This window comes from Eumetopias jubatus, unplaced genomic scaffold (assembly GCF_037043125.1).
Source record: "Eumetopias jubatus isolate StellerSeaLion01/CBP00866 unplaced genomic scaffold, mEumJub1_p1.0 scaffold_8, whole genome shotgun sequence".
NCBI classification, from domain to species: Eukaryota; Metazoa; Chordata; class Mammalia; order Carnivora; family Otariidae; genus Eumetopias; species Eumetopias jubatus.
The window spans coordinates 114,903,469-114,931,458 of NW_028274814.1; the positions used below are offsets into that span (position 1 = coordinate 114,903,469).

The window sequence follows — 27,990 nt, forward strand, 5'->3', positions numbered from 1 at the left end:
TCACAAGTGGTTTACATTTTAAAAATCCTTCGATTTTTCTAACAGCAGTCTTTTTTATTTATTTTATATTTTTTAATTTAATTTCAATTAATTAACATATAATATACTCACCAAGTTACCCCATCCCTCTACCCTCCTCCCCTCCAGCAACCCTTAGTTTGTTTCCTATGATTAAGAGTCTCGTATGGTTTGTCTCCCTCACTGATTCCGTCTTGTTTTATTTTTTCTTCTCTTCCCCTATGATCCTGTTTTTTTTCCTAAATTCCACATATCAGTGAGATCATATGGTAATTGTCGTTCTCTGACTTATTTTGCTTAACATAATACCCTCTAGATCCATCCATATCATTGCAAATGGCAAGATTTCATTTTTTTGATGGCTGAATAGTATTCCATTGTGTGTGTGTGTGTGTGTGTCTGTGTGTGTGTGTGTATACACATCACATCTGCTTTATCCATTCATCTGTCGATGGACATCTTGGCTCTTTCCATAGTTTGGCTACTGTGGACACTGCAGCTATAAACATTGGGGTGCAGGTGCCCCTTTGGATCACTACATCTGTATCTTTCGGGTAAATACCCAGTAGTGCAATAGCTAGGTCGTAGGGTAGCTCTATTTTCAACGTTTTGAGGAACCTCCATACTGTTTTCTAGAGTGGCTGCACCAGTTGCATTCCCACCAGCAGTGTAGGAGGGCTCCCCTTTCTCTGCATCCCTGCCAACCATCAAACAGCAGTCCTTTTTAAAAATCACCTTTTTACTTAAAGATAGGAAAGTCTTTAGATAAGCTTATAATATAGCAGTTAACATATTTCCAAATTATTTTACTGTTGTAGATTTTATTTTTAAATGCCTACATTTACATATGTATTTTGTAATAATATAAAACAATTTAATTTTTAAAAAGCATGTCACTCCAAAGATAATGATTTAATAGAAAACAAGCATGATATTTGCCCATCTGGACTCAAATCAGTCATTTAATAAATGTCTATAAACAGCATACTGAGTTTTTGTGATATATTTTACTATACCTTAAGATCTTGCCTGGTGGCAAGAAGCTCAGATTCCTTCCCATAGAAATCAGACTGAAGCTGTTTTAGATTTTCCTGACTTTTTTCACAGGTATTCTGTAGCAATGACACTTTCTCTTTCTCTGCTGCAAGTTCCTGGGCTGCTTGTATTGACTGCTGCTGTAGTTTACTCTCCAGCTCTGTCTGGAACATCCAATAGTCACTTACAACAGTGTGCATATAGAAAACCACTTACGAATATAAAATGAAATCCACACAACTATGAAGAGTCCTGAGGACAAATTCAATAGCATTTATGCTATTGAAATTCTTCTTTAATAAAGAGTAACTTACCTTATAGTTACAAACTTAAAAGATTTACAAGATACAAAATCCAGCAAATCCCAATTTAAAAACCAAAAAATAAAAAAGCATTAAATAAAGAAAAAAAGCATTTCACTGGGAAGTATCAATGTCTCAGGAGACTAACAACCACCTTCTGATGGAAGATGCATGTGCTAGATGCTTTAGAAGATGATATAATTTAAGGTTGAACTAACAAATTTCTACATGAAAGAAATAAAAAAGTCATTATTGTGTTGAAGTATATCATTTCTACTCCTTGAAATTCCAGAACAACTTGGGAAATTCTACAGGTCATCTTTCTTAACAATAAGGCAGAAAAAGGAAATCTTGCAAAGGTCTGACTCCTCTAAACCCTAAACTTGTCTTTCGTCTTTAAGAAGATTCAGGAGATATGTACAAATTATGACATAATTAAAATATATGCGCACAGTATGAAAATAAGCACTTGGCTTTTAAAATAAATACACAACTTCAATGCAACTTCTGTTGAAATGAGCAATGACCCCTTGCTCCAAAATCCAATATTCATGTCCTTGTCCACATCTTACTTAACCTCCCAGCAGTAAATAGCTGATGATGTTCTCTCCTAGAAACATTTTTCAACCTGGTTTCCAGAGCACCTTGTATTTTAGGTTCTCCACCTATCTCATTGGTCATTCCTTCTTAATCTTTTACTAGCTCCTCTTCTTCTGTTTGATCTCTCAATACTATAGGACCCCAGGGTTCTGCCCTTGTCCTTCTTTTATTCTACACACAGTCTCTTTCTAGAGTATCTCAACTACACTCATGGCTTTAAATATCATTTATTTACAACTGACTCCTGAATTATGTCTCTAGCCCCAACCTCTCTGCCTGAACTCTGGGCTCGTTATGACCAAGTACTTCCCTGACATCTCCACTTCAATGACTGGTGGATATCTCTCTCAAGCAGAACTCTTGATTCCTGACACTGCTCATCAAAAAGCTGCTACTTTCCCCCAATCAATAGGATCATCTATCCACTTGCACAAGTCACAAATGGAGAGTTATTCTTGATTCTCTTTCCATCATCTCTCATCATCTAATCTATCAGCAAGTCCCGGTGACTCAACTTCCAAAATATATTCCCAAATCAACCACTCCTAACACTTTAGTTCATGCTATCATCACGTACTGCCTGGACTACTGCCAACAGTTTTTCAGTGCCTTCTCTGCTTGCTCTTTTATCTCCCTGTAGTCAGACTGCACCATTACTGATTCTAATTATCCTTAGAACAAAATATATCATTCTCTATTGTCTTATAATCTATAAATTTGCATGTATATGCTTTGGCCCCTGTCTACTTTTCTGAGCTCATTTCCTATTCTTCTTCTTCTCTCCCACTATATTTAATCTATGTTGGTCTTCTGTTTTTAGAAAATACTAAGCTTGCTCTAGTTTAAGGTCTTTGTACTAGTTGTCTCCCTGGACCTCTGTTCGGACAGCTCTTGTCTTTCATGTATTAGCTCAAATCTCTTCAGAGAGGCTTCTTTGATCACCCAGCCTTTAGTAAGACTCTGTCTCATCACTGTATTTCACATCACCTGTTTAGTTTCTTCCCCAAGAAAGTGTAAGCTCCATGAGAACAGGTTCCTTGTCTGTTCATGGCTGTATCTCCAACACCCAGAATTGTGCCATGGCATAAAATAGGTGTCTAGTAATATTTCTTAAATGAATGGATGACAGATTGAAGGTGGAAAAGCCTGGGATGACTATTAATAAGCTACTGTAATAGCCTGGATAGGAGAACAAAATAACGTGGACTAAGACTGTGGCCATGGAAAATGAGAAAAGGGGATGATTCAAGAGAGCTAGGAGGCAGACTGACAGGAGGTGATGCTAATGCCCATGGAGGAAAGGGGGTTTGACCTCCCTATATGTTATCTCATAACATCCCATGTCACCTCCTTTTCATTTCCTCCAATTTAGATTCTTCATGATGAAGAATTCCTGGACATCTTTTTTCATCTTGAAGACAATACTGCTCTTACACATTTTCTTTTATAGAATACTACTTCTTTGCTTTAACACTTTTTTTTCTCACAAATCTAGTTTTCTTTCTCTTCAATCACCTTCGTGGCTCTCAACTAAGCCCTCTGCAAAGTCTCACTAATGACCAAAAAGACCCTTTGGGCTCGTATTTGGGCCTTCATTATCTTTACTCTGACAGACTGATTCATTCATTTAAAACAATTGCTGATGACTTTTTTGTCAAAAGACACAGTTCTCTGACCTTGAGGGACTCAAATATATTAGTGGGGAATTAAAAAAAAAAAAACAGATCAATGCAACAGTTTGATAATTGCTTTAATAGAAGTAAACCCAAACTTCCAAAGGAGAATACAGGAGGGTCAGTCATTTACAATTTACCCTTCACAAACTGACCAGTTTTTGCTCTAAAATGGGTCTGATCACATTCCTCCCTTCTTTAAAAATCTTTAATCCTCCAATATTAAAATTTTAAAGTGGAAACAACTATACAATATATACTGTGATTTGACTGCATCCAATTCTGTTGCCTTATCCCTCCCCTCACTTCTCCATTTACCATGCACTCCAACAGGTAACGTTCTATAACATTTTCTAAGCTTGCAAAACATCGGTAATATTGTTTTAGCTCCCCAAAATGTCTAATTTACTTTTTTAACCTTTCAAAATTATAATCATCTCCAAAAGCCCAGTAAAAATGCTAGCTCCCTAGAAAGCTAGTCAAAATTTCCATTAAGTTCTAATTTTTCTCATATTTCTGTTTAAGTTCTTGTTTCATTCTCCTTTATACATTAGTTTTTTCTTTACATACCTACTTCCTCATTAAATTATAAGCTCCTTGAGAGTTGGGGGCCCTATCCTATCCATTCTATATTCCCACAATAGATTTCAAATAAAGTTGGTGCAGGGGCCATTGACTTACTTGCAGGATCCTTGATCAGTGGCTCTCAAACAATCATATATATCCAAAATGTGCGTGCGTATGTGTGCGCTAAGTGCATGCACATACATATCTATACCCATTTAAACATTGTTTTTCCTATTTCATTGTGGGCCAGTCATAACTGTCACAGACCATCACTGCAGAGTCGACCATGCACACCGACACACTTAGATCATAGTTTGCTATACTTCCATATAATAGCCAACAACTATTTTGCTTCTATATTGCACTGGGCACAGTCCTGCATATTTTAAATACATTTTCTCAATCTTTACAACAACTCTACAACTCCATTTTATTTAGCTCAGAAAGATGACTCACTTCCCTTTGACCATAAACCTAATATGTGTCACATGAAATTTAAATTCAGATCTGCCTAGCTCCAAAACTTACCCTGCTTTCCATGCTACACTGATCCTCAACAAAACCAAACTATACTTGCCTTTCAATGATTCTCTAGTTACTCTAAATTCAAAATCTAACTTACAGGGCACCTGGGTGGCTCAGTCGGTTAAGCGTCTGCCTTTGGCTCAGGTCATTATCCCAGGGTCCTGGGATCAAGCCCTGCATCAGGCTCCCTACTTAGTGGGGAGTCTGCTTCTGCCTCTGCCCCTCCCCTCCACTCCTGTTCTCTCTCTGGCTCTCTCTCTCAAATAAATAAATAAAGTCTTTAAAAAAAAAATCTAATTTACAGCAACTGGCTATCCACCCAACACTCCCCAAAATGCCATCATCCTTACCAAGGTTAAAAAGTGTGCTCCTTATTTTAGCATCCATACACTAACATAAATTAAGTATAGCCACGGCTGAATGTTTGTGTCCCCGCAAAAGTTCATGTTGAAGCCTAGATCCACACTGTGATGGTATTTGGAGGTGGGACCGTTAGCAGGCCATTAGGTCATGGGGGTACAGCCCTCATGAATTAGTAATTAGGGATTAGTGCCCTTACAAGAAGAAACATGAGAGATAATCTCTCTCTCAGCCATATGAAGATACAGCAAGAAAGCATCGGTCTACAAGCCAGGAATTGGGTCCCTACCAGACACCGGATATGCCAGTGTCTTTATATTGGACTTCTCAGCCTACAGAACTGTGAGAAATAAACATTTATTATTTAAGCCACCAAGTCTATGGTATTTTTGGTAAAGCAATCCAAACTAAGACAACTTTCAATGAAAACATTTCCTTTAAATCTCCTAATTCCTTTAAGATCTCATAATTCTTAAGGGGTCATCTAGTCAAGCCATGCAAAGTATGGTCAATATACATAATCATAAATCTACCAGAAATCATACTGTAACTAATAATTTAATTAAGAAAATGTGCTAAAATAGTTGGGCTTTATTTTTTTTAATTCATGAAGTTATGATGCTATAAAAATGAAGATCTGGGGAATACTTGGATATGAGGATAATAAATTTTGGGGAAAAGAATTACCACAAGATATCAAAGCATACAACAAAATATGTATTGTGATAATTACATCCTGACTTATAATTATACATAACACCAACAATGCACAGGCAAATCTGTTTACTCTTGTTTGTATTCTTAGAAAATTACTCTTTTGTAAAGTGACATAGCAATAGTTATACAGTAGTCAACATAAAATACCTATTTACAAGGTTAATTTTTTCCTCTAGTGATGTGATAACCAACTCAATGACTTGACATATTTTGTTTGTTCTACATAAGAAAGACTTCATTTCTCGGGATACCTGGGTGACTCAGTCAGTTAAGCACCTGACTCTTGATTTTGGCTCAGATCATGATCTCAGAGTCCTGAGACAGGCTTGTGAGATGGAGCCCACATCAGGCTCCATGCTCAGAGGGGAGTCTGCTTGAGATTCTTTCCCTCTGCCCCTCCCCCCAAAGCCCCCACCCCACTCTTGCACGCACACTCTCTAGTAAATAAATAAATCTTTTAAAAAAAAGAGATTTCATTTCTTCTTTGTCGACCAATTGACATGCACATACCAACAACAATAGTGAAAAGCTTTTTGTTCCAATATTAAGTACAATCCATTTGTCAACTTCTTGTACAGACAAGTATTAAAACACATTTAAGAATAAAAAATAGATGCTCAATAATAAATGAGAACAGTTTATAAATGAAAACCATTAAGATGTAACTTAAAATATCAAACAATTATAACTATATGAAACCAACACTCCTGAATTTTTTTTAATACATACCATTTTGTGGTTTTTGTTATCTTCCCTTAATAAGAATTTATTTTTAAATTCCTTTAAAATTTTCTAGTGCCCTAGAAATGTTGTATAAATTATTCCCATAATATTAAGTGTTAATTATATTATTGTATAAAAAGGTAATTTTACGTCTATCAGATGATTAATTTTAAATAAAGATTATCTAAAAACATGGTTAGTGAATGGAAATCCAGACTTATCTATTACATAATTAAGTGCTTTTATACATTAAAAAATAATTAGAAAAATTACTTAGAAAAATTTTGAGCATATATAAATTTTTGTTTGTTGCAACTCATCTGTATTATCATATTATTAACTGCAAAGATTTCCTTTCCATACAAAGTAAACAAATATCATATTACTACCTTCTGTGAAATAGCAATTTTAACTTCTCCTTGGAGTGCTTCAATTTGCTTTTTCTTCTGTTCAGTCAATTGCTTTAGCTCATTTATGTTTCCCTGAAGTTGTTGTTCTTCTTTTTCCTTTTGTTTTAAAGTATTCTGGGCCTGTACAACTTGTCCCTGAACTGAATTGAGTTCCACCTTCAACTGATGAGAAGTCTAAAAGAAAATAAAATCTGTTTAGCATTCATCATTCAATCAAGACACATTTACTGGGTACCTTCTACATGCCAGGCACTACTCTAGGTAGAAAGTGTTAAGCCTGATGGCCACAGGTGATCAGTAGTAAACCAAAAAAAAAACAAAAAACAAAACAATCCCTGCCCTCATGAAGCGTTCATAACTGATGCTATTCACTATTAGATAACATGCTGGATTAATCCTCAATATTTGTTTAATCTTACCTTCCTTTCTAGCTTTTAAGTATATATTTGGATAGAGCTTATAAATGAGCTAGACTAGTATTACCTTGCATCATAGAAAACAGGAACATTAACATCAATCTTTAGGCTGCTAGAATGTCTACTGTCTTTCAAAAATATTCTCAAAATGCTAATTTAGCCTATTGGCCACAGTTAATCAGAAAGAACAGCTCCATATTAACTATGATAAAACTAAAATCATTTTTGGCAAATATGTTTAGGATCTGTCTGATGACACTGAACTATACCATGCAATAGTTTCCTCATTTAGAGACCTGGGGCATATTGTGCTACTACCTTGTTTTTACAATCTACTAAGATATATTTCTGTTCAAAATATAGAAGTCACACTGAGGTTCTTCTGTGGCCAAGGGGAACTACAATGACCTCCCACCGTTCCAGCCAAAGTCATGTTTTCGTGTTTTATGCATATTTCATTATGAACCTAACTTGAGCGTTTGACCATATTCAAAGTTACTTTTGAAAAGTTTCACTGCTAAATATGGTTGCTTCAGCTTATCTCCAACACAAAGGGAAATGTTTTTGTGCAAAACAGGAGTCAGGTAGTGTAATGATGATGATTACAATATAATAACCAATGAGAAAGTGATAGCTAACATTTGAGCATTTATTTTGTTATTTTGTTATAAGCGTTCCAAGCACTTTGAAATATATTAACCCATTTATTTCCTATAATAATCCTATGGCATAGATTCTATTATTAGCCCCACTTTACCACTGAGGAAACAGGAGCACAGAGAGATGAAGTAATTTGCCTAAAACAAGGCAAGACAGCATACCTAGCAAATGGCACAGTCAGGATATTTAATCTGGATTCAGAACTTGAGCACTAAGCCACCATAATTTTGCCACATAATGACTGGCATCTAAAACACAGGTAGTCTTCTTTCAAGCAACAACCAGACTACAATCACATTAAGGACCTCTCGGGACTAGATTTTGCTGCTTTATCAAATCAGATCTCTAGAAAAACTACATGCCTGGACTCTTAACTGCTAGAGGTAGGTCTTCAGAGAATAACAACTATATATAATACCCATTTATTTACTCATTTGCTTGATTTTGGATGGAGAGCAATAAAAGCATTAACCACAGAAAATCTGTTGTTATACAACCGTTAACATACCACTAAATATAAATGCCCATGAAATAAAGAGCCGTTAAAATATTATTTTTATGGAAAGCCTATCAAGATATTTTTCTCAATCATAATAATGTTCCTTAATCTAAATTATCTAGTTATAACTCTACAGCGCATTGACTCAATTAACTTTATTAATTATAATCCTTTATTTTGGGTCTTTCACTATAAACTAGCTTAAATCTTTAGTAGTAGGTAGAACACAAATGACAATTTTAAACTTTCTTTTGTGATCCATTACATTTCAGAGAAATAAACCTCCTCTGACTTAAGTATCAGTGTGAAATTATTTTGAAATACAGACCTTATTATTCTTTACATATTTTATGTTACAGAAAAAAAAAAATCTTACCTGCTTCTCTTTTTCAAGTGACTTTTTCAGTTCATTCTGTTCCTTAAGTGTGTTCTCCATCTGTACTTGAAGCTGATGCTTTAATTCTTTGCAAGTTTTTTCCTAAAAAATATCAAAACTACATTATACAGTAGATATCTGTAGTAAGTTTAAGAAGTTTGATTTATATGCTTAGTAAGATCCACACATGGAAATATACTAGAATCACTGATGGTTTAGCATGGGATAGAATCATCCATTTGAGTTATGAAATAGCCAAATATTATAGCAGTAAAGGTAGACAGGCAGAAAAAGGTCAAGAGCTTCTATCATCAACCAGCAGAACACTTTGGAAACCACCTTTTTATGTCACACAATTAATTATAATTAATTAACTTGTCATGCTATTTTAAAAGCAGAAAAACAAAAGGGGCACCTGGCTGGTTCAGTTGGTAGAGCATGTGATTCCTGATCTCAGGGTCCTGAGTTTGAGCCCCATGTTGGGCATGGAGCTACTTAAAAAAAAAAAGCTCATAAAAGCAGAATAACAATCTTCAAGAAAATGGAAGGAAATTTTTGTAAAAGAAAGTATTAAAACAATAAAGAATCACATATTATTAAATACGTGTTTATATTACATATACATATATATAAATTCATATAAATAAAGAATAATCACAACTTAAAGGAAGATATACATATAAGAGATATTTTCTCCAAACAGAAAGGAACATAAAAGTAACATACTAATACCATATATTTTTTGTGATACTGAACACTTTCACTGACCTTCATATTGAAAACAAAAGAATTTTACTTTTGCTGTTACTCTGTTACTCTGGGTTAAAAAAAATTTTTTTTTGGAAGATTTATTTATTTATATGAGAGAGAGAGTGAAAGAGTAAGCATGAGCGGGGGGAGGGGCAGAGGGAGAGAAACTCAAGCAGACTCCATACTGAGCCCAACACAGGGCTAGATTCCATGACCCTGAGACCATGACCTGAGCCGAAATCAAGAGTCAAATGCTTAACCAACTGAGCCACCCAGGCATCCCATGGGTTAAAATATTTCTGAGAATACATTCCCCCATTAAGCATTTCCTGAAACTGTGTGACTTGTATTCCATATAGTTTAAATATGTTTTATGGTATCTCTAAGACATGGCATTATCTAGAGTTCTAGAACACTCAAAACATTTAGAACATTCAGAGAGAATTAGAAAGTTTATAGTACCAGAATTAAAAGTCATCAAGATCTTTTGATTTTTTTTCTGTTTTTTCGGGAAAGAGAATAATGTTTGAACCAGCAGCTACATTCCCTATGAAAATGTCTCTGAGGACTAACAGGCAGCACTCTCTCCCAAATCCAGCATCATACCAGCAATAGACAAAAACTGTATATTCAACTAAAAGTTTCCTGGGCCTCTGGAAATTCTACACACAAACACCAGGATCTTTTTCTCAGGTTAAGCAATCCCAATTCTTTTTCTCATAAGAATTATTTAAAATCATTTAAATGTAGGATAAAAAGTCAACAGTGGGTTAAGCAGAAAAACCAGTACATTTTAAATAAAAATCACTTCTACCTAAGTAAACATAAACAACTAACCAAATCTAATATAGCAGCTTTTCCTTTCTGATTTTCCTTTTCAAATTCACTTTTGGAGTTCTTCAAAGAATCAGAAACTTTCGATAAATTCCCTTTTGTTGCAGAAAGCTCCGTCATTAGAGTTTCTTTCTCCATCTTCATTTTTTGTAGTTCTGCTGCTGCTGTTTGAATTTTGTTATTCAATTCCTTGTGCTGCATCTTTGCATCTTGACTTAAATTTTCAATTTCTTGTTTAAGGATTTTTTTTTCTTCCTCTTGCTTGGTAAGCCTTTGCTTAATATTTTCAAGGGCTTCAGATTTTTTCTGGAGATCCAACTTTGTACTGGATACTCTAAATATTTAAGAAACAATTTTTTAAAATAATGCATAATTTACCATTCCTAATTTAGCATTAAAAATTAATTATTATTTTTTAATCAATAATTGAGTTTTAAAACTTTCTTGTGTAGGTCAGGAGTAAAAATAATAATTTAATATCATAAAACCACACAACTGAAAACACCTTAAATTTGATCTGATCATTTAACAGATAAAGATGATTTTCCTTTAAGTCAAATAAGTTAAGGGTAACTTAAGGCTTAATCCAGTCGCAACGGATGCCCCCCAAAAATGTACATATAGCAGACCCTCTTGTCTACAACAAGAAAAGGTTTTCCATGTACCTTAAAGAATTTATTCATTGTGTTAGCCCCCAAGCATATAGAGAACTTTGCCTCTTTCCTTGAAAACATAAAACACATTATGTGTTTTTTAGATACTAAACTTCAAAACATGATTAACCCAGAAAGAATAAAGTAAAAAAATAAAAAATAAAGAAATATTTCATTTCAGAGAAAAAACAAAAGATTTATTTTAATTCTAGAGCCTAGCAGATTATACAAGAGACTGTACCATTTGTCCCATAATGTAAGTTTTCTAGACCTAAATGAATAAGCTACAAGAATAAGGAAATGTAGATATAGCTTTAAGAAAGTTAAAAACTTCTACTGTTTTGATAAAATGAAATTATGCACCAAAGAAAAAACACATGTTAAAGATCAACCATTTTTAAAGTGAAAATAAAACCAGATGCAAAGTAATATTTCTTGAATGCATACTATTTCTGATGTACTTTATAATCAGTATAAATTTAATAATGTTAAAGAGAAGTTGTTAAAAGATGTACTAGCCACCATTTGAAGTTGGGTATTCATACAATACCAGAATTACATTTAAACTTTGAAATTTTTCAATTTTTATTCCCAGAAACTTACTTTTACTTTCTAAAAGTGGCTAGAAAAGATGAAGTTAAGTGAATTCATAGGATACTGTACCTCACTGATTTTCAAAGGTCTAAATAGAAAGGTCATTACCTTTTCAATATAGTTATAATTCCTATCAAGCAACCCTAAAATTAGGACTTGATATATATTACTATGCTACTTAACTTTCCCATAAATAATTATTATAAAATCATAAGATTATGTGAATCAAAGAAGGAAAAACAGAAATAAAGTCTTCCATTGTCACTGTAAAACTTTAATTTTAAAAAGGGTACTAGAGGGTGCCTGGGTGGCTCAGTCGTTAAGAGTCTGCCTTCGGCTCAGGTCATGATCCCAGGGTCCTGGGATCGAGTCCCACATCTGGCTCCCTGCTCAGCGGGAAGCCTGCTTCTCCTTCTCCTACTCCCCCTGCTTGTGTTCCTGCTCTCGCTGTATCTCTCTCTGTCAAATAAATGAATAAAATCTTAAAAAAATAAAATAAAAAGGGTACTAGAGGAAGTAATAAATAAATCCACAATCATAGTTGGAAACTTAACACCCCTTTCTCAGAAATTGACAGAACCACCAGAGGTGGGGCGGGGGGAGGGGGGAGGCAAGGATATAGAAGGTTAAACATTATCTGGAATGAATAAATCAAGGGAACAAAACATACAGAATAGGGGAACCTACTCAATGGTACTGTAACAGAGCTGTCTGGTAACAGATGGTAGCTACCACTGTGGTGAGCACAGCAGAACATACAGAGATTTTGAACCACTATGTTGTACACCTGAAACTAATGTATTATTGTGTGTAACCATATTCAAACAAACAAAAACCCTTTCTTTAAAACACTATCAACTTGACTAACTGATATTTATAGAACACTTTACCAACAGAGAATATACCTACGTGCACATGGAAAATCAGCCAAGATAAACCATACACTGGGCCATAAATAAGACAGTTTGAAAAGTCTAAATTTTACAGAGTATGTTCTCTGTTCACAATGGAATTAAATTAGAAGTCAGTAACAGCTATCTAGAAAAGCTCCAAATATTTGGAAAGTAAACAACATACTTCTGAATACTCCATGTATGAAAGAAAAAAAATAACAAAGGATATTAGAAAGTACATTAAACTGTACAGTAATGAAAATACACTGTAGGATGAGAGTTGGAGGGAGAGTTGGATGCACTGATGTAGGTGAGCCTTGAGAAAGGGGAAACCTTGCACTGTTTTTTTGGGCTGAGCCCTGGGATCAGGGGTAAGGCTTAGTCAAACCCTGGATGTGTTTACCCAGCCCTTTTTCCTAGATGGTACAGTAGAAATGCAAGACATCACATAAAAAAGTTTCCATAAAGTATACAGGCAAAAAAAGACTTTAGCATTAGAAGCTTTCCCTATCTCAATATGATATAGAAGCCTCTGAATGAGTTCTGAACCATGAGATTAGAACATAGAATAGAAATGGGCCCATTTACATTGAGCCCATTAGAAATGGAAAGAACCTTTGGGCCCACAGGGGCCTTGGGAAGAACAAGAACCAACTCAGAGGTGACCTTCATGGACTGATGATTGGGTTCCAGAAGTGACAAATTACTCAGTGGGTGATATAAGAGATCATATGTGCTCCCCAAATACCTATGCACTGGAAACTATGGTGCTAACCATGAGAAGGAATGCCATTTAAGGTATACAATGCACCTCTATATCCTCAAATTCAAAGTATCAGGACTTATTTCACTAAATGTGAAAACAAGAAATTTTTCATCATCACTCCCAAACAAGAACAAAACCATGAAGGTGTTGAACTACTTAATTATCATCAATCTGATGGGTTGTATTTCATGTCCCTGAAGGGTACCTTTCCCAGGCTCTCAGCTTTCATCTTTACTATGGAGAGTCAAAAACCTTCATACACTTAACACAGATGAAGTCTGTCAACTCAGTCAGAGAGGACTATTTGGCATTTAAAGGCAGAGTCTACTGAACTGTAACGGGTCACAAACCCTCCTTTGAAAAAAATCCAGATAAATGGAATGGAACTGATTTTTATCCATCAAAATTCTGGTGAGTTATATGTCCACTGAAGATTTTATGGTAAGACCCAATGCAAGCATCAACATCAAGAACAAGCTAAGCAAGAGACTAATTCTATGTTAGGAGTGAAGAAAAGATGCCCCATCTCAGCACTTTTATGAATATATGGGATATGTCTGGAGGCACATACCCACTCTGCCACCAAGGACTTTTGAAATTTCATGTATCAATTCATCTTTTAGATCCTAATATCTTTTTTTCTCTCCCTTTTTCCAAAATCAGATCCTAATATCTTCTAAACTAATCCATCCTTATACTCAGAGCTGTCATAAATAAGCCCAATTAAGTACTTAGTACAAATGGGAAAAGACAACCTTCCTCAAGGTAATTTATTCCATCTGTTGAAAAACTGTCATACTAAACTGATTTTACTAGATGACATGTAACTACCATCTGCAGAAACCTGACAAAATACAAAGAGGGTGAGTAACTGTGAAAATGAAACAGATACTATAAAACGTGGACAGCCACAGGGAAGCTTCCACATTAAAAAGCTATTCAAAAAAAAAAAAAAGCAAACTAAACCCAAAGTCTAAGGAAGAAAATACTAAAGAGAAGATGAGAAATAAACGAAATAGAAAATTGACAAAATCAGGGACGCCTGGCTGCCTCAGTCAGTAGAGCATGTGACTCTTGATCTCAGGGTTGTGAGTTTGAGCCCCACATTGGGCACAGATCCTACTTAAAATAATTTTTAAAAATAAATAAAGTTCTAAAAATAATAATAATAAAGTTCTAACCCTAAAAAGAAAATTGACAAAATCAAGTTTTTTTATAAAATTGATAAACCCCAAATTAGACTGATCAAGAAAAAGATAGAGAACATAAATTAGCACTATTAAGGATAATAAGGAGACATCACTACAGATCCTACAGACCTTAAAAGTATAATGATCTTGTGAACATGATACCAAAAAATTTGAAGTTTAGATTAAATGGACAAATTCCTTCAAAGACACAAATTACCAAAACTGACTCAAGTAAAATATCAGAAAACAAAAATAGCATTGTATCTATTAAATAAATTGAACTCTAAGAAGCAACCCAGAGAGAACTTCAGGTCAGTTGGTTCATTGGTGAATTCAATAAAACATTTAAGAAATAAATAATAACCTTCACAAACTCTTTCAGAAAGGAGAGGAAGAAAGAAAACTGTCAATTTATTTTTAAGACCAACATAACCATAATTCCAACACCATGACAATGATATTAAAGAACACTGAAGACCAAGAGTTCCTTCCCATGAATGCATAGAAAATTTTAAACAAAGTATTATCAAGTCAAATACAGCAATATATAAAAATAATACAGGATATGGGGCGCCTGGGTGGCTCAGTTGGTTGGGCGACTGCCTTCGGCTCAGGTCATGATCCTGGAGTCCCGGGATCGAGTCCCGCATCGGGCTCCCTGCTCAGCAGGGAGTCTGCTTCTCCATCGGACCCTCCCCCCCTCATGCTCTCTCTCTAATTCTCTCTCTCAAATAAATAAATAAAATCTTTAAAAAAAAATAATACAGGATAATCAAGTGGGATTTATCCAGGGAGAGCAAGGTCGCTTTACTATTTAAAAAAGCAATCAATGTAATTCACCATATTAACAGAATAAAGGAGAAAAACCATATGATCCTATCAATAGATGCAGAAAAAGAAGTTGATATAAAAATTTTTTAGAAAACTAATATAGATAGGAATGTCCTCAATCTGATAAAAGAATCTAGAGAAAAAACAGAGCTAACCTCAAAATTAATGATGAAATATTTCATGTTTCCAACCCAAGGCTGGGAACAATGCAGGGATATCCACTATCTTTTTATTCAAAAGTTCACTGTAGGTGTCAGCTAATAGTAAATCAAGAAAAAGACACAAAAGGCCTACAGACTGAAGAAAAAAGAAGTAAAACTGTTGCTAATTCACAAATACCAAGATTGTCCACTTAGAATATTCTAAAAACTGTACAAAACAAAAATGTGAATTTAACAAGGCTAGAGGGTAGTAACTCAATATATAAGACTCAATTGTATTTTTATACTAGCCACAATCAGAAAATTTAAAAACAATTCCATTTACAATAAAATTGAAAAACATAAAATATTTAGGATTAAATTTAGCAAAAGATATTTAAGATTCCTATTTTAAAAACAACAAAATGTTAATCAGAGATACTAAAGAAAACATAAATATTAGATAAATACCACATTCAAGGATTAGAAGCCTCAGTATTCTTAAAACATTAATTCTCCCCAAACTGAACTACAGATTCATTGCAATTCTAAATCAAAACCCAATAATCTGACTTATAGAAATGGATATTAAAATTTATATGGAAAAGCAATAAACTTAAAAGAGTCAAGACAATCTTGAAAAAGAATTAAATTGGAGGGCTGATACAACCTGATTAATAAGACCTATACCACAAAGCTACAAAAATCAACATAGGATGGTACTGGTGTCAGAACACCATATAGACACAAAGACCAAGAGAACAGAATAGAGCCCACAAATAAACCCACATATATAAGGTAAACTGCTTTGACAAAGGTACCAAAGGCCACTCATGGGGAGAAAAAAGTTTTATCAAAAAGTGGTACTAGAATAACTTAATGATATATGGGGGAAAAAAGGTGATCCTGGATCCCCATCTCATACCTCTCACAAAAATAAGTTCAACGTAGATCCTAGACCTAAATGTAAAAACTAAAACTATAAAATTCCCAGAAGAAAACGTAAGAGAATTCTTCATAAACCCTGAGGAAGGCAGAGGTTTCTAGAAAAGACACAAAACATTAAACACAAAATAAAAACTTCTTTGCACTGCAAGACACCACCAAAAAAATATAAAGCAAAGCTGCTAGGAAAAGTCTTGATAATCTATTTGTCTGTCTGCTTAGCTAGCTGGCTATCTGGCAAAGGATTAGTACTTTGAATATCTAAAGAACTCTTACAAATCAATAATAAAAAGATCCAATGGGAAAAAAATGTTAATAGGCAAAATAATTCGACACTTCACAAGTGAAGAAATGCAAATTAAGCCCACAATAAGATACCATTTCATATTCAATAAATAGCTAAAATTAAAGGACCACCAACACCAAATACTAGCAAGGATATGAAGCAACTGAAACATTCCCAGTAGGAGTATAAAATGGTACAGCCATTTTGGGAAAAGGTCTGGCAGTTTTTCATACAGTTAAACATACATCTACCCCACCATGACCCTGAACTTTCACAAAAATGCTTATTTAAGAATACTGACAGCATCTTTATTCATAACAGGTAAAAACTACAAACAACCCCAAAAATATCCACCAACTACATAAACAAATTGTAGTATATTCATTCAGTGGAACAATATTCATTCAACTACATGGATGAATTTAAAAAATAGTACATTAAGTGAAAAAACAGCCAGTCATAAAAAAGAACATACTGTATGATTTCATTTCAAAAACACACAGCATCAATCTATGGAGACTGAAGTCGGGAACTGTGGTGTCTACAAGGTATTGACTAGAAGGACACCCGAGAAAACTCCATGAGTAATAAAAATGTTTGAGGAAGGGGGTGCGTATTATTACACAGAGTATATATTTCCTAAAGCTCAAAATGTATTATGTGATATCTGTGCATTTAATGGTATGTACATTTTACTTCAATAATTTTTTTAAAAGGTACACTGATTCTAGTGTTTCCCCTTGTGCTCAGAAATACAATCTGTCAAGATGTATCACAAAGCTAAAACAGATCATTTCTTATAAGAAAGTATACATTCCCTACTTGGTATAGTCCCTCAAAGCCGAAGCCTGATTGCTCTTGGGTGATATATAGAAATACTCCTCTATTTGTTACTTTTACATTAATTTATTCAAATCAGTGAACAACTCAAAACAATTGCTTTAACCCAGAGAAATGAGTACCATATTTCTGTTGAAAAGACACCAGATGACCCAAATTTTCAGTCCTTTCTAGTGAAGGTAAATTTAACCATATTATGATGGCTTCATTTTTCATTCATTCATATTAACATCTGAGTTTACAGAACCAACATAAACATTTAATAAATCTTTAAGCCCTGCAATAGCAAAATTGAAACCGTAAGATTTTAATAGTTTATAATCCTCTCTCTTAAAGTAGTTTAGCTTACATTTCCTTCTCCATTTCAAGCTGTTTACTCAATTCTGCGGCTCTGAGCTCTAAATCTGTATTCAGCTGTCTTTGCAGTTGTAGATCCTGCAAAGCTTGTTCCTTGCTTCCTTTAACTTCAAGAGTATCGGCTTCTAGTTTCTATGGAAGAAATATAATACGGTAACAATTTTAATGTCAATAATTATCCACCTATTATTAAATATAACATTTTTGTTTATACTCAAATTGGTATTGACATAACACACAATAACCATAAAATATTTATGTTATAATAAAAAGTGCATTTTCCATCTGAAGCCATTGTTGAGTAAAGGAATGATTTATCCTGGAATCTTTCAGAGGACCTACCAGCAGGCTGTAGATGTGAAAGGCAGTCACTAAGTTTCTACTTTTAAAAATTAACTCTAAAAAAGAGAATAAACTTAAAATAATCATATCTATTACTTGAATAAAAGTTTTAACTCAAGTATGAAAAGATGAGGTAACAGGTTCACATGTGGGCCCACTTAAAATATATTATCCTTTATATTCAGTGAACAACACTCATGTAATTATAAATATTCGAAACTAAAATGGAGTTATCATGTCATCCTTCTCAACATTTACTGACCCTAAATATAAAGTCAGTTAAATTCCTGGTTTTACATCTTTAAATTCTTGGTTTAGAGACTGCTGCTCTTCATAGCATAGTTTCTATGTATGTGTATGATATGTCTCATACACATACATAGCATACATATAACTGTGTGTACTTTTACAAATTTACAAAATCAAGCTGTTACGTATGAAGTTTAAGTATCGATGAGCATGCATTTTCTTATATAGTTGTAATAATTTTGTACCCTAAATATTTTATAAACCAATCTAGGTAATGTGGCTCTTATTCAACACTTATACTGGATATTTGATGTAACTGTAAAATTTTTTAACAAATAACTATATAAAACACATGGAACACTTCCTAAAATAATTACCAAATGTTAAAGATCTGATAATCACGAGACACTACTGGTTCTAAATAACTATTTGTAAAAGATATCCAAAGAGAATTCTCATTAGACGCTTTTCAGTAAAATGGTCTCTCTGTTCTTTTTGAACATTACAAAAAGTAATTTGTCATTATTATTATCACCGGCCATAATGAAAAGAAAAAGAACCCATTCACAGAACTGTAAACATACACATTCTTCCATGTTGTATCAGTGTTGGTATACACATATACATCCCAAGTTCTACAGAAGTGTGAAGGTATAGCTTACATAAATAGTAATTTGAGAAATATTTGTTTAATTGATAGTAGATCCCATTTAAAGGACAAAGGACTCAGGTCAAATCCTCTTCCGATAGGTCTAGTCATTTAATCTCTTTAGTAAATCAACAGTTTCACTTGGAACTGTGTTAAAGAAAGAAACAATTTACCACAGTATAAACTTATTATTAAACTAAAAACAAAATCCAAAGGGTATAAATGTAAAGTTTAAAGAAGGAAGAAGTCTGTCATATGTGAAATATACATTGGAATAAGGGAGTAAGGAGATGGGAATGATGGAACAGAAGAGGCTTCAAAACAACAACAAAAGGATAAGTTCCTTATAATTACAGAGTAGATCCCTGGTTGGTTGTTTCTCTGAAATAGTTACATATTACAAAGGAATGAGTATACATGTTAAAACTGCCATTTGTAAAAGCCATCCATTAATGAAGAAATTAAAATTAAAGATGGAATTCAAAATTAAGACCTGAAAAATTACATGTAAAGTTTTATATGACAACTTCACCCTTGTTTGCAAATTTAAAATCTTCAATTCCTTCTACGTTATCAGTTTCCATTACTACAGCAGCAGAAAATATAGGTAAATTGAGTATCTTTTATACAAACCTTAATATGACCTTCTAATTCTTCAGTTTTTTGTTCTAAAGAGAGGTGCTTCTCTTTATATTCTTTAAGATGACTTTCCAACTGACTGCAATGTTCTTGCTTATCCTGCAACTTTGTAGTGACCTGATCCAACTGAGTAGTGATCTTATTTAACTCCTATAGAAAAGTACAATTGAAGAAAACTTCGTTAAGGTTTACTTTATTGTATGCCCAAATGTTTCATCAAAGTAAAGTTGAAAATTCTAATTTTATTTAAGAAACTATTGGAGTAAGACTAGAAAGAAGTCTAATGATGAATCAGAGGTTATATTTACCAGTATAAGGGATCTGAACTTAAATTGTACACAGCATGAGATACTAAGTTTACATGCATAACCACTCAATGACTTTTTCTAGGAAGAGTTATTTTAGGAGCCAAAAGATACAACCGAATATTAAATAGGCTAATAGTAAAAGAATACTTTTATTTTATAATTGTTTTCAATGTTCAAGATGCCATTTCAAAAAATAACATTTAAAACAGTGACCACATCTATGAAACTTGCTCATTTGTAGTATCTAGAGGCACTGAAAGAACAAAATACAAATTATTAGTAAATCCACCACCCACAAATAATCACTATTAATGTTTTGATAACCTTCCTTTTAGTCTTATACTTCTGTATGTATTTTGATTTATACTTTTAGAATAGGAAGGGAATCTCACTTTACATACTATTTTATTATAACCTTTATTTTAACGTAACAATGCATCATGAAATTGTGACATATTTTCTAAAATACCATTATATTTGCATAAATTTCCATTTTATTTGATCCAGACCATTTTTTAGCCAAATGTCCTATTTTAGATTCTTAGATTGCTACTAAACTTTTTGCATTTTATTAACAGAAATGTAAACAGCATCCTAAAAACTATGATTATTCCCTTAGGATAAAGAACTAAAAGTGAGGGCGCCTGGGTGGCTCAGTTGGTTAAGCGTCTGCCTTCAACTCAGGTCATGATCCCAGGGTTCTGGGATCAAGTCCTGCATCGGGCTCCCTGCTCAGTGCGAACCCTGCTTCTCCCTCTCCCGCTCCCCCTGCTGTGTTCCCTCTCTTGCTGTCTCTCTCTCTCCCTGCCAAATAAAATCTTAAAAAAAAAAAAAAAACTAAAAGTGAGCTAAAGAATGAAAAATCCTAAAGTTCTTGAAATATATTGCCAAACAGCTTTCCCTACCACCATTAAAAGGCTGAACATATACAACCACCAGCAATGTATGAAGGTAGCTTATTCTTCTACACCATCTCCAAACCTTCCAGTGTTAAACACACACATCTTACCTCAATAAGGGCATATTCTGTTACTGTCTTAATTTACAACTGATTCTTAATGAACCTGAACATTTGTTAACATATTTTTGATCATTTACTTTTTTTGTAGGTTCCCTTAATTCCTATCTAAGTGTTTTAAATGCCAAGGATATTAACCCTTCATCAGACACATTTCAGAAAATGTTTTATTCTTTTGCTATATGCTTTCAAATTTTGTTAGTGATACATTTGGCAGAAAAATTTTAAACTTTCATGTGATTATTCTTATAAATACTCTTTCCATTACAGTTTCTAGCACTGATCTCATGCTCAGAAAGTACTTTACAGATGTATTTAGCAAAAATGTGAGTAAAAAGTTGCAGAACATACATACACAGTAATTCTATGTGCATAAAAGAAAAATACCAGTATGTGTGTGTGTTGTGTGTGTATTTATATATAAATGCATACACATATCTATCTGTTCAATGCTTACAGAACTCTAGAAGGATACATACCAAATTTAAGAGCAAACATTCCATCTAAGGGGGAAAATGGGATTAAGGTTAAGGGTAAATATAGAAAACCAAGTTTTTATTTTGTTAACTTGATATATTACTATATTGCTAAAAAAAAATTAGAACAACAACCAGTGTTACCTCTCAAATAAAAAGTAAATTTTAAAAATTTCTGTCTGGTAAAAGGAAGAAAAATCTATCAGCATTTTTACCTTGGCCCTAAACTAGTAAGCTTTTATTCTATCAGAAGTATTGAGAAAAGTAACTTCTCCATTCCCTACAACTCTACTTATTCTTACCCCCAAGATAAAAGGGTAACTCTTACTGCAATGTGTACTGTTTTCCTGCTTCCAAGTGGTAAGTACATCCAGGTCATGGCCCACATTACCTATTTAAAACAGGTGTGAAAGTCTGTCTCTCGTTCCCAATCACTGGCACTTGATGGAAGGAAGCAACAATTCAACAATTAGGAGTAGATATTTCAGCTCCACACCATGGTCTACACTAAGGAGTGATAAAATATTAAGAAGCCCAAGCACAGCTGCACACCAGTTGAGCTTTATCAAAAACAAAAATGACATTTTTATCTTCATCTGTCTGACTCCTGCATCTACCATTCAACTGGTTCTGAACTCAGGGAGAAATCAAAGGGAATAAGCAAGTTGATCATGACATTAATAAAACTGAGTATCATTTTTATACATGTTTGCAATTAATTCATCTACCAAAACATTAGGTTATCAAATGAAACTGCATCACATTCACTTACCTGCTGCTTATCCTGTAATGCATTTTGGGCTGTGTCCAAATGATTCTGAAGATCTGCTCTCTGAGCAGTTTTTGCTGCTTCTGCCGATAGCAGTAATTCAGTTTTGGCTTTAATCTGTAACAAAATTGACCAGTCATTTAATTCGTATTTAGTTCTTGATTTCCCCTTGCTTGAACATACACTGCTTTTGCCACGAAATATTTTAAAAATTAAGTCCTTCGGCAAAAAACATAAGGATTTAGACAGTGAAAATTAAGTATGTGATTATCCCCCAAACAGGAACGCGTAGGAGAAAAGACTCCTAATAAATATTTGGATAAATGATGTTTATCGTGACATATATGATAATATGTATGCCCCTACATGACACCAAAATACTTCTCCCTCTCTCAAACTGGACATCCAAATACTGGGTTATCATATAACTCATCTAACAAAATTTATACAAAATTACAAAACAAAAATTTTATTTTAAATAGGAAGAAATGTGTATCCTCTTCCTCCAAATTAATAAGTATCCCTGTTATATTCGTCTACATTTCTTATTTTCAATTGACTTATTTTCCTAAAATAAAGAAAATCAAGGTTTAGAAATGTTTCTATGACTTTCTCTACTATAGTATAGGATAAGAAACCAACAATGAGAATGGAAAGAGAAATCTGTTTTAATTCCCATTCCACTGATTCACTGAACAAGGCTTCTATATTGGCTCTGAAATAATGTATATTAAAAATATATAATGCTACATATGTAAACGTATTTTTTAAATCAAACCTTTAAAGTAAAATCTAAAAATCAAAGTCAAAAAGTATTTAACATAGAAATCTAATGGTTTAATATCAAATGACTTTGAACTTCAAAAACAACAATAAGGATTTCATGGAAAAAAGGAAAAGCAAAAAAAAAATCTGATGGTTTCAGAAGGTATAGTTTGCCAGAAGAGATAAAGGGAAAAAAAGGCAAACATGAAAGCTCAACAAACTGTCTAGATACAACCTTTATTTAATTCCTATTCCCAATGTTTTTCCATTAATAAGTAAGGCAGAAAGAGGGAGAGAGTGGTGGGGGCTAGAGGGAGACAGAAACACAAGGAGAGAGAAACAGAATTTACAACATTTGATGGCTTAACATAGGTGTTTTATTCAGACAAACACATTAAATTGCATAATTCAATATTACCTGTATGTCAAGCTGGGAGACCTTCTCCTTGCTCTCATTTAATTGACTAGTCAATTCACTGACACTAGTTTCTAAGGAAAGAACACGGTCTTGTGCAGCTCTAAGATGTGCCTTCTGCTCTTGCACTTGGTCATGCAGATTCTCCTGGGCTTGTTTATGGCTTTCTGACTGATTCTTCAGCTTCTCTGTTAGTTGAGTTACCTATCATACAAGCAAGACTCTGATTATGAAGATCACAAATGATATAATAAGAACTAAAACAAACAAACAAATTTAGGCCCATGAGAATATTAAAGTGCTCTATGATAGGTTATCTCCATATTTTTTTCAAGAAAATTTATTCATATCTTTCCAAAAATAAGCTCCCTCTCAAAACTGTAAGAAAACAACAATAAATTCAGATTCCCATTATTTTTAAAACCATCTCTACTGAGCTATAATTTACATGAAATAAAATTCACCCAATTGAGTTGCACAGCTTGAGATGATAAACATATACACTCATTTAACCACTGCCACAATCAGATGGAGAACATTTCAATTACCCCAAAAGGTTTACTCATGCCCCTTAGCAGTCAGTAGCCCACACTCATCTCTAACCCCAGACAATCACTGATCTAAATAATAAAGAGTTCTTTATATATTCTGAATATTTCTGAATTCTCAGATATATGTATTGCAAATAGTTTCTCCCAGTCTATGCCTTGGCTTTTATTTTTGTAATGGTATCTTTTGAAAAGCAAACATTTTTAATTTAGATGAAATCCAATTCATCTGATGTTTCTTTGGTGTACCTTGCTTAGAGTTCATTGAGTTTCTTGATTATATAGGTTCATATTTTTAACCAAACTGAAATTTTTTTCAGCCATTATTTCAATAAATATTTTTCTCCTCCCCACCCTCTGTCACATCAATTACACGTATGCTAGATTACATGATACTGTCCCACAGTCACTAAAGCAGAGTTTTTGGGTTTTTGGCTTTTTGAGGGTTTTTTTAGCCCAACTTTTTTTTTCCTCTGTGTTTCATTTTGGACAGTTTCAATTGCTTTGTCTTAATGTTTACTACTGCTTTCTACTTGGTTAATTTTTAATTTATTAAGGCCATCCAATGAAATTTTAATTTTATATATACACATATGGAATTAAATACATATATGAAGTTCTATTCTTTTTTTATCATTTCCACTTCTATTTCCATTATTATAGTTTTTCCTTTATAGTAATAAGCATATTTTAAGCGCCACACATGTTTTCTTCTTTTTGAATGTCTAGTAACTTTTTTATATTTATGTTAACAAGTCTTGATTTTGTTGTCTTCTTTCAAAAATGTTTAATTTTGTTCCAGCAGGCAGTTAATATACATGTGGTTCAGCTGGATCCTTTTGAGGTTTGTTTTTATGCTTTGTTAGGTCAGGTGTACACTAGCTTTTACCCTAGGGCTAGTTTAGCTTTATCCTAAGGTGTAACATTCCCGGGGTTTCTACTAAATGTTCCCAAAATGTTCAACCACATCTGTATTCTCTTCCTGGATTTGAACATCTCCCAGCCCTGATCATTTTTCAGTTTGTAGCTTCCTGATGATTGTTCATTGCCTGGCCTCATGAAATCCCACCATATGAATGCAAAGTTTAGCAGTCAGCTAAAGGCTCAAGTGGATCCCTTATGCAGATTTCTGGGGCTGCTTCTCTCCATTGTTCCCTCCTCTCTGATATTCTGCCCTACAAATGTCAGGTGCCTCAACCTCTCTGAACTTCAATATCTCACTCCTTAGTTCAGTGAGACCACTGTTCTTTCCTTGGATTCCCCCAACCTGTACCTCAGCCTGGAAAATGTCTCTGGGTCAAAAGCTGGAATGGTCAAAAGGTTCACTTCTCTTGCTTCTCTTCTCTCAGGAGTCAAAGCCCTGCACTGCTTATTGTACAATATCTGAACACAGTGGTTTTACACATTTTTCTACTGTTCTAAACATTTATGATGAAAGGACTAAATAGGTTACTCCAACATGGCAGGAAGCACAAGTACATAGATTTATTTTTATTTATTCTTTTAAAAAGAATTAGAAAAGTGGCATTACTTACTGATACTTTGTTTTACTATTTTCTCATTTAGATAATTATAACTCTCTTATTGGACAATTCTTCCAAAAAAAGCAACTATAAATTCTATATAAGCAACTTATCAAAATTATTATTAGCTCCATATTCCAAAGACATATCAGGACCAAAATAAAATTTACTAGTAAGCCCACATATTAACCAATACAGAGTAACAACTAACACTTGATTAGTACTTTCAGTTTATAAATATATGTTGTTGTTCATTCTTTTTTCAAAACATCACAAAAAGCCATGAAGCAAGAATGCATTATTAATAACATCTCTACTTTTCTAATGAGCTGACAAGGTAAATTTATTTGCTTGTGGTCACACAGGTAATAAATTATGTGCTGGGACATGAATTGAGATTTTCTTTGTCAAATTATGCTAACTTACTTTTACTACAATAGCAACCTATCTCTAAGGTAAATGAGATGGTATTTGTCAAAAAAACATAATATTTAAAAAGTGCTAAAAAGAACCAGAATGAAGAGTCATTTAAACAAAGCACTTAGTAAGATTTAGAAAGCTAAAAGTCAGTTTTAAAAACAGAATAAATTTGACATGCTTACTTGCTCCTGTAAGGTATGGTTTTTTTCTTGTAACTGGTTAAGAACAGCAGTCTCTCCTTCACCAGCCTGAATTTTTGCATAAAGATCTTCTCTTTCTTTTTCTAGTAAAGAAATATTTTCTTTACTCTTTTGTAATAAGGCTTCAAGGTTCTGGATCTTTTGGTCCTTATCACCAATTTGACGTAGTACTTGTTCTAAATCATTCTGTAAAGAAATGAAAACTACTACCTTAAGGATAGAGAACTTAAAAGTTATTCCTCAAACATAAAATGATTGATAATATATTTTGCAACTCAAACTCTTAGTCTTACATTTTTTTAGCTACTCATTACATTTTAACATGGTAAACTTAAATAATTAGAACTATATATTTAATAATATAAATCTGTATTATTGATAATTAACTAGAATTTCTAAAAAAAAAAAAACCTTCAATTAACCACATTCTTATTCTAACACTCGGACCTCACTGCCCACTACTCTTCTTGTTGTTTAATCCGTTGCAGACTCGTGGGACTCTCTTTACTCCTTATCACACCAGGCACACTCCCACCGCAGGCCCTTTGCACTGTTTCTTCTGTCTAGAATACCTTTCCCACAAAGTCACATGGCTCATTCCCTCTCCTTCAAATGTTTGTTCAAATGTCACCACTCAATCAGGCCTAGCCTGACCATTACATTTAAAATTGCAGCCTTTTGGGGCACCTGGGTGGCTCAGTCAGTTGAGCATCCGACTCTTGATTTTGGCTCAGGCCATGATCTCAGGGTCATGAGATTGAGCCCTGCATTGGGATCTGCGCTCAGCAGGGAGTCTGCTTCTCTCCCTCACCCTATGCCCCTCCCCCCACTCATGCGCACTCTGTCTCTAAATAAATCTTTTAAAAAATTAAAAAATAAAATAAAATAAAATTGCAGCCTCTCCCAATACTCCTTCTCCTGAATGTTTTTTTTTCCCTTTCCATAGCACTTATCTTTTAACACACTAAGTAAATTACTTATTTTTCATGTTTATCTGTTTCCCTCCACCCCCTCACTAGAATGTATGCTCCTCAAAGGTGAGGATTTTTGTCTGTTTTACTCATTGATGTATCCAAGATACATATACTCTAAGATATTTGTTGAATGAACAGAAAAATAAAGGACTGCACTCTAACACACACACACTCGTGAAGGCTCACTTCAATATTCCAATAGGACTCTTCTATTGATATATCAAGGGATCCCTCTTCTTTTACTTTACCAAGGGCCTACCCTTACACAGAGCAGCATGCATTAGACCACATCCAGAACAATGCCCATTAATATTCTGGAACTATCTAACCCACAGCCTTTAGCTCTGCCTCAGTAATTTTAAGACAGCCAGAGAGAACCTCTCCCTAAAACCAGACCCTAACAAGCCCCTGTGCAAACCTTATAGTACCCCACACTACCTTGCTCAGATCCAGTCAGGAACCACCTGGTACTCTCAACAATTTGCACCGATATTGCACTATTTGAGATGACTTTCAAACATGTTTCTCATCTCAGTTTCAATCACAAAATAATGAAAGGCAACCTAACCTATCTGCTCTCATTCTCTGCTCCTGCCACTAATGATCCCTCTCTCCACATCCCACTCATCTTCTGGAACACAGCTCCAGGCCTAAGCTTTTTTCCAGAACAGTCACTCTATTTCCAAGTCAGAAGTGAAATTTGGTTCACCCTTTACAAATGCTGATTACCCCTCA

At 34.0% G+C, this 27,990-nt stretch overlaps 1 protein-coding gene across 2 annotated transcripts in view; it reads right to left on the reverse strand.

Moving 5' to 3' along the window:
- The window catches only part of EEA1 (early endosome antigen 1), a 125,310-nt gene that overhangs the window by 14,244 nt on the left and 83,076 nt on the right, over nucleotides 1–27,990 (reverse strand). For both annotated transcript variants that reach the window (XM_028105495.2, XM_088025284.1), the window contains 9 exons: nucleotides 26,264–26,467; nucleotides 23,594–23,794; nucleotides 22,414–22,527; nucleotides 19,834–19,989; nucleotides 17,953–18,092; nucleotides 10,469–10,799; nucleotides 8,882–8,983; nucleotides 6,910–7,104; nucleotides 1,035–1,217 (listed from right to left, as the gene is read on the reverse strand). In XM_028105495.2, coding sequence (XP_027961296.2) covers nucleotides 1,035–1,217; nucleotides 6,910–7,104; nucleotides 8,882–8,983; nucleotides 10,469–10,799; nucleotides 17,953–18,092; nucleotides 19,834–19,989; nucleotides 22,414–22,527; nucleotides 23,594–23,794; nucleotides 26,264–26,467 — 1,626 coding nt within the window. The remainder of the gene's footprint in view (nucleotides 1–1,034; nucleotides 1,218–6,909; nucleotides 7,105–8,881; nucleotides 8,984–10,468; nucleotides 10,800–17,952; nucleotides 18,093–19,833; nucleotides 19,990–22,413; nucleotides 22,528–23,593; nucleotides 23,795–26,263; nucleotides 26,468–27,990) is intronic.